The sequence below is a fragment of the Cebus imitator genome, unplaced genomic scaffold, assembly GCF_001604975.1.
Source record: "Cebus imitator isolate Cc_AM_T3 unplaced genomic scaffold, Cebus_imitator-1.0 Scaffold202, whole genome shotgun sequence".
NCBI lineage: Eukaryota > Metazoa > Chordata > Mammalia > Primates > Cebidae > Cebus > Cebus imitator.
The window spans coordinates 3,114,250-3,125,265 of record NW_016107517.1 but is presented as its reverse complement, the minus strand read 5'-3'; the positions used below and the strand labels follow the sequence as shown (position 1 = coordinate 3,125,265).

At 40.3% G+C, this 11,016-nt stretch overlaps 1 protein-coding gene across 2 annotated transcripts in view; it reads right to left on the bottom strand.

Moving 5' to 3' along the window:
• The window catches only part of RNF149 (ring finger protein 149), a 31,908-nt gene that overhangs the window by 16,390 nt on the left and 4,502 nt on the right, over positions 1–11,016 (bottom strand). For both annotated transcript variants that reach the window (XM_037745506.1, XM_017547916.2), the window contains exons 2-3: positions 1,941–2,191; positions 628–696 (exon numbers count right to left, since the gene is read on the bottom strand). In XM_037745506.1, the coding sequence (XP_037601434.1) occupies positions 628–696; positions 1,941–2,191 (320 nt within the window). The remainder of the gene's footprint in view (positions 1–627; positions 697–1,940; positions 2,192–11,016) is intronic.

Here is an 11,016-nt window from a genome sequence, read left to right as displayed (position 1 = left end):
TTTCACCATGTTGACCAGGATGGTCTCGATCTCTTGACCTCGTGATCCACCCGCCTCGGCCTCCCAAAGTGCTGGGATTACAGGCTTGAGCCACTGCGCCCGGCCGATTTTGAAACTTTTAAGTCTGAGACTGGCCATGTCAAAATGTTTGTTTTTCCAAAAGTAGTTTTAAAAACACCTTTTCTCTCCTTCTCCACAAATGGCAACATTTTCTCCCTGTAACTAAAGGACTCCAGGGAGTGGACACATAGTCTCAGATTTAACAGAAATGAACTGAAGCTATAGTCTCAGATTTAACAGAAATGAACTGAAGCTATTAGCTATCTGGCTCTGACCAGTACCACTTTCTTGACTGCTGGGAATGTCCAAGCTGTCCAGTGGTGCGGCAACCAACCACTGTGGCTTCTAAAGTGCTTGAAGTGTCATCAGTGAGGAGCTCAATTTTAAATTAAATTTAATTCATTTAAATGCAAACTGCCATAGTGACTAGCGGCTACCATATTAGACAGTGCAGGACTAGGAGGCTCTTCTGAATGGCAAAATATTTCTGCCAATTCTTCTTTAAAATAAACATGTACAGCATATTCTCTAAACCATAAAACAAAAGAAAAAGCATGAAAATATTACCTTTTCTCCATGCTTTATAGTATGAAGTAGAAGCTGGCCAATAACTTTCTTAGTTTCTTTTCTATGGCTCTTGGGTAGGAAAATATTAATAGTTGTTATTGAAAAATTTAAATCACTATTTTTTTCTTAAAAGTCACAAACATAATACACGTAAGCATACAGAAAAAAAATTTCATTTAAAAGGCAAAGTCAAATGGCTACACTGAAAATAACATTTTAAGGCAAAAACCACAATTACTTTTGCGCCAACTTAATAAAAAAGCCTCAAAACAAAAGCTACTTAAGTCTTAATAAGCAGAATAGCCATATATAACATTAAGAGCGGCTTGATCAAGAGCACTGATTTTAATTCCATGTCTGAAGAAGAAACCACTTCTTATGTTCAAATATTGGCAAGAAAGTAAGGAGCTGAGGATAGGGGTACCATATGTTCATCTATTCAAGTATCTAAAAGGAAAAGGCCTCTTCCTTATCCTCAAGACAAAATAGTCAACTTTCCACAATGACAGAAATGCGTGGGACATTCTAAAGACCTGCCTTGGGAAGCCACTGACTCTTCAATGGCCCTTCTCTTCGCTGTCACTGAGAGAGATTAACGGCTTTACTGTGGCTCCATGATAGAGACAGAGATGCCCCCCACTTCCTCTCTGCTCCTCACCTCGTCAGAGAATGAGAGCTACCTAAGGACAGGTGCACCCTTAACTCAGGCCTTTTCTTCCTTCTTCTTTTTTTTTTTTTTTTTTGAGACGGAATCTTGCTCTGTCTCCCAGCCTGGAGTGCAATGGTGTGGTCTCAGCTCACTGCAACCTCTGCCTCCCAGGTTCAAGTGATTCTCCTGCCTCAGCCTCCAGAGGAGCTGGGATTACAGGTGCCTGCCACCATGCCCAGCTAACTTTTTTTTGTATTTTTAGTAGAGACAGGGTTTCACCATGTTGGTCAGGCTGGTCTTGAACTCCTGACCTTGTGATCCACCCGCCTTGGCCTCCCAAAGTGCTGGGATTACAGGTGTTAGCCATCACGACTGGCCAATTCAGGTCTTTTCATCACTGCTTTATGTCTGACAAAGGACTAAGAGGGTTCCTGCAGGAACCAAATGTGCAAAAAGTAACCTATATTTAAAACTATCTAATTTCCCATAAAACAAAAAATTTAACATCGTCCAATTAAAAAGTTATATTTAAAAAGTCATGTGAATACTTAAATAATGTAAGCAAAAATAAAGAATATGGTCAAATGTAACTTCTAACAATATACATGGAGCATATTTATGAATTATCTTTTAAAAAGCAAAATTCAGGGTTATACATCATTACCTGACTTCCAATCTGAGAGCCAGTATATAGGAAACGCTGTATATAGTAAAATATTAGCCAGGCTAATGAGATAATCATCATGGTGATGAAGGCAATGGCCACAAACACCACAGACTGACTGCTGATGAACTCCTGTACATGCCGGGTGCCAACCCCTATGGTCATTGTTACTGGAATTCCTTTTTGCACCAGCTCCAGAAGTTCTCTTCCTTTTGGATAGCTAATCATAATGACCACTATATTTCCCGTTCCTGTAGGAAAGAACAAAGAAATCAAATGTGAAGAACACAAAATACAATACAAAGAAGATTACAATAAATATAAGGGCACTATGTTCATCTACATATGTAAATACATTAGAAAAATTCCATGGAAAATGTAAGTTACCAAACCTGGTTCCAAAAGAAACTGATTACATTAGAAGTAGTAGAATAAATCACTAAGAACTATTCCCCCGCCAAAGCTAGAGCACCGTTCAGTTTTACAGGTGAAGTCTATCACCAAATCTTTAAGGAACAAGTAATACCAATGATATTTGAGTTGTTCCATAGCAGATTAAAAAAAAAATTTAAAAATTACCTATAAGATAATAAAACCAAATACGGTAATAAACAACCAACAAAAAAACCATACAAGCCAGGCGTGGTAGCTCACACCTGTAATCCCAGCACTTTGAGAGGCTGAGATAAGAAGATCAATTGAGGCTAGGAACTGGAGACCAGCCTGTATAAGCAAGACCTTGTCTCTATACACAATTTAAAGAGAAAAATAAGTCAGGAGGCTGAGGTAGAGAATTGTTTGAGCCCAGGTGGCTGAGGCTGCAGTGAGCTGGGATTATGCTACTGCACTCTTGCTCGGGTGACAGAGTAAGACTGCATCTCAACAAAAAACAAACAAAACACTATACAGACCATTCTACTTATGAGTACTAATATATAATGCCTAAAGCATGTTCACTAAAATCAGGGAGACAATATGAGAATTTCTACTATGATCACCATTATTTAGCATTGCTCTGAAGGCATAAGCAGACATAAGACAAAAATTAAGAGACACAGAAAAGAAGGGCGAAAATAAAAAAATTTTACATGAATTTGGCTACAAATTAATGTAATAATCATAAAATATTAACAGGATTCAGAAAGAACTAAAAATATTGCTTCTAAAGTTTACTTAGAAGGAAAATAAGATGATCAGAAAGTTTTAAACAGTGAAAGCTGAACTGGTCTTTATAGATAAAGTAATGAAAACACTGTGGCTGTAGCATATGGAGATGCCCACAGAATAATAAGACAGAATAAAAGTCCAGAAATAGGCCCAAATACACGAAAGAATTTAGTGCATGATAAAAGCAGTACTCCAAATGCATGAGGCAAAATGAATTATTTAAAAAATCGCATGGGCAACTGGGTATCACTGGTGGGGCAGGGAGGAAGCTGAATCAATTTCTCACAACTTACGCCAAAATAAATTACAACTAAATCAAATATTTTAACATATATATATATATATATATATAGAACATTCTGAAAACAAAATTCAAAAAGTAATCTCCTCTGTGACATAGTACATGAGAAAAACTTAGAGGGTGAGAGTAGAGAGAGAGAGAGAGAGAGAGAAAGAGGAAACATACAATGGCCAGAAGAAACATGGGAATTAAAAAATACACATTGAAGAAAAACTTCTCCAAGTAGATAAAAGCCACCTCAGAGGTTCTTAAAAAAAATTTTTTTAACTATATAAAAACGAAAATTTTCTCCATGAGTAAAAGCAAAACCAAGGTCAAAAGAGCAAATAGTTGGCCAGGCGCGGTGGCTCATGCCTGTAATCTAGCACTTTGGGAGGCCGAGGCAGGTGGATCACCCGAGGTCAGGAGTTCGAGACTAGCCTGGCCAACATGGCGAAACCCCGTCGCTACTAAAAGTAAAAAATTAGCCAGGTGTGGTGGCAGGAGGCTGAGGCAGTAGAATCACTTAAACCTGGGAGGCAGAGGTTGCAGTGACCTGAGAGGGCACCACTGCACTCCAGGGACAGAGTGAGACTCCATCTCAACAAACAAACAAACAAAAAGAGCAAATGGTCAACTTGGAAAAAATAAATGTAACATAACAAAGACAATAAACTAATATCCTTAAAAATAACAGAAAAACAGAGAAAATAAAATTAATTTGCATAAAAGAAAATAAAAAGGGCTTTTTGTTTTTATTTTTAAAGAGATGGGGTCTTGCTCTGTCACCCAGGATAGAGTACAGTGGTGGGATCCTAGCTCCCTGAAGCCTCAAACTCCTTGGCTCAAGTGATCCTTCTTTAGCCTCCTGAGTAGCTGGGACCACAGGCACACACCACTAAACCCGGCTAATTTTTTTCATTTTTTGTAGAGATGGGGTCTCACTACGTTGCCCAAGCTAGCCTTGAACTCCTGGCCTCAAGCAACCCTCCCACCTCAACCTCTCATAGTATTGGGATTCTGGCATGAGCCACTCTATGCCTGGCCAAATGGCTATTTTAAATAGCAGCTTTAGGCTGGGTGTGGTAGCTCAAACCTGTAATCCCAGTACTTTCAGAGGCCAAGGCGGGCGGATCCCCTGAGGTCAGGAGTTTGAGACCAACCTGACCAACATGGTGAAACCCCATCTCTACTAAAAATACAAAAATTAGCCAGATGTGCTGGTGGGTACCTGTAATCCCAACTACTCAGGAGGCTGAGGCAAAAGAATTGCTTGAACCCAGGAGGCAAGAGGCTGCAGTGAGCTGAGATTGCGCCACTGCACTCCAGCCTGGGTGACAGAGCAGGACTCTGCCTTAAAATAAAATAAAATAAAATAGCAGCTTTATTGAGATATAATCCACCTACCACAAAATGCACCCTTTTAAAGTGTATAAATCAGTGGTTTTTAGCAGATTCATAAGGCTGTACAACCATCAACACTATCTAATTCCATGTTTTCATTACCCTAAAAAGAAAGACTGTGTCCACAGGCAGTCACTCCCTGCAAAAGGGATTTTAAACACGTGAAAAGTCTTCCTTGGTAACAAATTAAAACACTTCCTGTAAGATTGGTAAAGATCAAAAAGTCTGATACACTATATTGGCAAAAGCAGGCACAAATCAGCACTCTTGCACACCGCTGGGGGAGTGAATAAATTACTACACTCTTCTACAAAAGCCAATGGCATTGGAAAAATTCTAAATGCCCATGCCTCTCTGACCCAGCAATTCTGTGTCCTGGAACTTAATTGTACAGATGTACCCAATGAGGTATCTATAATGCTTTATCGTTGGCTGGGCACAGTGGCTCATGCCTGTAAAGGCTGTAAACTTTGGGAAGCCAAGGCGGGCGGATCAGGAGTTTGAGACCAGCCTGGCCAACATGGCAAAACCCCGTCTCTACTTAAAAGAAACACAAAATTAGCTGGGTGTGGTGGCACATGCCTATAGGCCCAGTTACTTGGGAGTCTGAGGCAGGAGGATCACCTGAGCCTAAGAGGCAGAGGCTGCAGTGAGCTGAGATTGCGCCACTGCACTCCAGCCTGGGCAACAGAACAAGACTCTGGCTCAAAAATAATAATAAAATTAAATAAATATATAAAAAAGATTTATTGCCAGTACTTTTTCCTAAGTTTTTGCTATCACAATCTAAATGTCCACCAAAAGGAAAACGGCTACATAAATCACAGTATGTATATGAAGGTTGAAGTAGCAGCTCTGTAAGTACTAATAGTACTCAAGACAGAAAACACATATCATATAAAACTGTGTGAATAGCATGCTGTCCAAAAAAAAAAATGAAAACCCAAAGAGCTATATGCTCCTATCAACACATACTACCCTCTGGAAGGCTACCCCAGAGACTGGAGACCATGACTATTTCTGGGGAGAGGCGCTAGGTGATGAAGGATGGAGTTGGGTGGGGGGAGCGGGGTCTTATTTGCACAGTAAGAATTCTGTACCATGTGCACATATTAGCTATTCAAAAAATAACTTTTAGGTGAGATGGCTCATGACTATAATCCCAGCACTTTGGGAGGCCGAGGCAGGTGGATCACTTGAGATTAGGAGTGCAAGACCAGCCTGGCAAACATGGTGAAACCCTGTCTCTACTAAAATTAGCTGGGCATGGTAGCTCACACCTGTAATCCCGGCTACTCAGGAAGCTGAGGCAGAAGAATCACTTGAACTCAGGAGGCGGAGGGTGCAGTGGCCTGAGATCATGCCACTGCACTCCAGCCTGGGCAACAGCAAGACTCTGCCTCAAAACAAAACAAAAAATAACTTTAAAGGGTATATAAAGAATGTTCCCCGACATTACACTAAAACTACATTTAACACTATTTTCTTGTGAAGAGAAATTTAATCTGTAGCAAATCCACTGTGGATCTCAAGCTTTGGGATTTAGTTACTGAAACACCAGAAGGGCACCCTTCTAAGGTAGACCCTGTGTAGAAGCTGATCCTATGATCTGATGAGCTGTCCTGTCTAAAAAGGTCCCTCAGCAAGAACTGTAGTTTCTGCATCACCCACATAACCAACCATGTCATCACCAGGGGACACAACAAGGAGGAAGGTATTTTCTGCAGTCAGGAAAATAAACATCTAGTAGTTAAGAAGGACGTGTACAGAAACAATTACGATGGTTATACCTGATATAATTATATGGCACTTTGCAAGCTAGAAGTCTTTTCTGTAAACCTGCTTTTATGGAAAATTTCAAGCACATAAAAAGTAGAAAGAATAGGACAAAGAAATCTCATGTTCCTATCTCAGTTAAAAGCTTTACAGAAAAACTAAACTATGCTATGATGACAGCTGAATCAATTTCTGATAGTGATACCACATTCTTTGTGTGATAACAAGGAAGAACACGTTCACATTTATATCTCACCTGAAGCAGGAAAAGGCCACACTATCATTCTACAGCTGAGTGTTCAGAAATCTTAGGGAGTTGCTCAATGTCACATACCACCTGAAAAAACCAGTTCTAAAGTCTGAAGACCCAGGTCCAAGGTAGCGTCCCTTCCCCGCCCCCATTCATAGGATCATAGACTTTGCAGCCAGACAGACCTGGGTGCAAATGTCCCTGTTATCCACTGCCAGGGGGCTGGACAAATCCAAGCTTGCTGAGAATGCTTCTGCAGCTACAAAATGGGTCTGAGAATGCCTCTATTTCGGACCAGCACTTCTTCAATAAGCAAGTAGAGTAACAAAGAGCTACAGTACAGAAGTAAGGGGACAATTTTGTTTGGAGTGGAGGGAAATCTCCCCAAGAGGCACACTGGAGCCACACCTCAAAGGAGAGAAAACGTTTACAAAGCAAAGGAAAGGAAGGTTTCTAGACTGCAGACTGGAACAAAATATATTTAGGATGGTGACCAGTCTAGTTTGGCTGGTGACTAAGATACATGCAAAGGTATCTTGAATAAGTGAACGGATGAGTAGGAGACAGAAGATTAACTGAGATTAAAAAGGTTCCTCAACACCTACAATCTCAAGGCTGGGGGTGGGGGAAGGGATACTGCCACAAGTATCAGGACGCTCTGCGCAGAAAACACTTGCAGTATCAATCTGAAATTTCTCACCTAGGAAATTAATTCTAGTTCACTGAGTTAAAAGAAATTATTATTTTTTAAAAACTTCCTAGCATTAGCTGGGTGCAGTGGCTAATGCCTATAAACCCAGCACTTTGGGAGGCCAAAATGGGTGGATCGCTTGACCCTAGGAGTTTGAGACCAGCCTGGGCAACATGGCAAAACACTCTCTACTAAAGCAAACAAAAAAATAACCTGCCTAGCATGAAGGCTAAACAGTTTACTACATTATAATCATAGCAGCAAGACTGCTTCTGGGGATTATTTTAAATTAACAAAACCTGGAATGAAGACCCTGGGATTTGCTTTTCCAGAACATTTCTGGGGACAAAACTGGAGGCTGGGCAGTTGGGTAAAAACATCAGGTCAGGGGTCAGTATGTGCACAACCCCATGGGATGCCAGGAACATGCACCTTGCGGGCCCTACTCTCGCCTCTGGATGCATCACTGCCTTTCTGGCCAATACTAAAGAGCTAAGCTGCTCAAGTCATTGTGCACAACCCTGCCTTAATTGGCACATGAGACCAAATCACAGCTTATTTCCAAAATAAATGGCTGCATTTCTTCACAGAAACTCAAAGACTTGGGATGACAGAGAAAAAGCCCTTAAAGGTTATCATTTCCTTCCTCAGGCCTTAAAGTTGTTACCAATATTGCTTGACTAAAAAGTCACCTATACAATCCCTCTTCCCCAAAAAACTTATACACCTCAGCATTAGACAGGAAAATTTCTTGAATGCAATTCCTGTTTTATTTTTGTTTTACATGTAGCACAATATCTTTGCACATAGTATATAATCATAAATCTACTTGTTGAACAACAATAAATACCAAATACAGGTTTTTGGATTTTTTTTTTGAGACAGGGTCTCACTCTGTTGCCACGGTTGGAGTACAGCTGCACAATTACAGCTCACTGCAGCCTTGACCTCCCAGGCTCAGGCGATCCTCCCATCACAGCCTCTCTAGTAGCTAGGACCACACCACCACAGCCAGCTAATTTTTACTTTTGTATTTTTTGTAGAGACGGGGGTTTCACCATGTTGCCCAGGGTGGTCTCAAGCAATCCGCCTGCCTCAGACTCCCAAAGTGCTGAGATTACAGGTATATACCATGATGTCCCACCTCAAAGATAGTATTTTTAACAAACCAAATTACCCGTAACATAATTTAATATTCTTCTGTGCAAAAAGTAAAGTTGTGTTACTTCTGCTTCCTTTCAAATTTCTGTGTTCCTCTTATCACCCTGTCAAAATAATAATAATTAAAAAAAGGAAAAAAAGTTCTGATTTCGCCAACAGCTTTAAAATTCTTCTGGATGACATGTCTAGTGTACTATTTCTCCTCCCAAGAAAACTATTTAAAGTAGATTTCAACATTCTCTTGAAGGAGATGGGAGCTACTGAAACATTTAAAGTAATGGATTAGATTTCTGTTCTAGAAAACTAATTCAGGCAGCAAGAAATCACATTTTAAAGTTCCAGAAAGAGAATATCATAAACTTTCAGGTTTTCTTTTTCCCAATAACTTAACTGCAAAACTCTACTTTTTTTCCCCTCCTCTCAGAAGAATTTCTGGCCAAATCTTTAAGGTTCAGCATAAGCTCAACTTCAGGCTTTTCAGCACCATCTGCCTCTTAGATACCTCTTTTTGGACACCCACTATAATTTATTTATAGGTCTCCCTTACTGGACAAGTACTACTTGTTCTTATTAGTTTTTGTAGCCCTAGCATCAAGCAGTGATGGCTCATAAAAAAGCTTCTACATAAATGAGTCAATCTGAAAAACTGGCTCATCTTCTAGTGCTATTATAGTTAAAATGAGCCAATAAGGAGAATCCCCAATAAGGAGATTCCCTAGGTGAATTTGGTGAATTCATCAATATAAATGTAAATATCATGGAAATCTGAAGCCATAATGCAAAACAAACGTTTTTATGGTTGGTTAGGGTGAGTTAGGAGGACCCCAACATAAGTGAAATTCTCTTTTTGGCATAGAATTTTAAATTATGTTTTAGACAATTTGGCTTGCTCAAAAATATTTTGTATTTTTGAATACTATACTAGAATACTCGACAGTGTTACGAACTCTTTTGCAGCTTTCCCAAATGCTTTGCTTTATTTCAGACCTTCAGCCTTTTGCCATATTGCAAAATTCTGCCACCTAGAATGTCCTCTAGTCCACTCACCTCTACCACATACAACATACCTTCCCCATCGACTTTAACTTGTCCTTCAAAACTCAACCTTGGCCAGAGGTGGTGGCTCATGCCTGTAATTCCAGCACTTTGGGAGGCTGAGGTGGAAGAATAGCTTGGGTCCAGGAGTTTGGAAGCAGCTGGGCAACATGGGGAGACCCCATCTCTACGAAACATTTTTAAAAAATTAGGTGTGGCAGCATGCACCTGTAGTCCCAGCTACGCAGAAAGCTAAGGTGGGAGGATTGCTTGATCTTCAAAGGGCAAAGATACAGTGAGCTATGATCGTGCCACTGCACTCCAGCCTGGGCAACAGACTGAGACCCTGTCTCTAAAATAAAACCAAAACCCAAAAACTAACCAAACAAAAAAAACTCAACCTTTCTGGGAAGTGTCCTAGTTAATCTCACCCTCTATGAGGCTATGAGGTGCCACTTCTGTCTTCCCATAGCACCAAAATACATTTTTTTTTTTTTGAGACGGAGTCATGCTCTATCACCCAGGCTGGAGTGCTATGGTACAATCTCAGATCACTGCAACCTGCACCTCCCAGTTTCAGCTATTCTCATGCCTCAGCCTCCTGAGTAGCTGGGACCACAGGCACGTGCCTCGACATCTGGGTAATATTTTTTTATTTTTATTTTTTTTAGTAGAGATGGGGTTTTTGCCATGTTGGCCAGGCTGGTCTCGAACTCCTGATCTCAGGTGATCCGCCCACCTCAGCCTACCAAAGTGCTGGGATTAGCCAGATGCGGTGGCTCACGCCTATAATCCCAGCACTTTGGGAGGCTGAGGCGGGCAGATCACCTGAGGTCAGAAGTTCAAGACCTGCCTGACCAATATGGTGAAACCCTGTTTAAAAAAATAAATAAATTGGAAAACAAAACATAACAAAGTGCTGGGATTATAGGCATGAGCCATCAAATACTTTAATTCAAAATACATTTTTAATTCAAATTTAAGTTTTTAGATCATTTGTGACAGTGTAGCATTACAGGTAATCAATAATTCATTATTCATTCATAAAAGACTATTTACCCTGCTCTGCAAATAAAAAATGCACATCTCTCAATATGTGAACTCTCTAAAGGTCAGGGATTTAAAAAAAGATTTTTTTATACCTTTAATCAATGGGAGGGATTTCTTACACATCTTTGTAACCTCCTTGCCACCCACTCCAACTCTGGCAGATTCCCGAATATAGCTCCAAGCCTTGCCACTCAGTAAATAATTATTAAAAATGAAAGTGCCATTCTTAAAAGACCACGCCAAGATTTCAGCTAAAGGATCA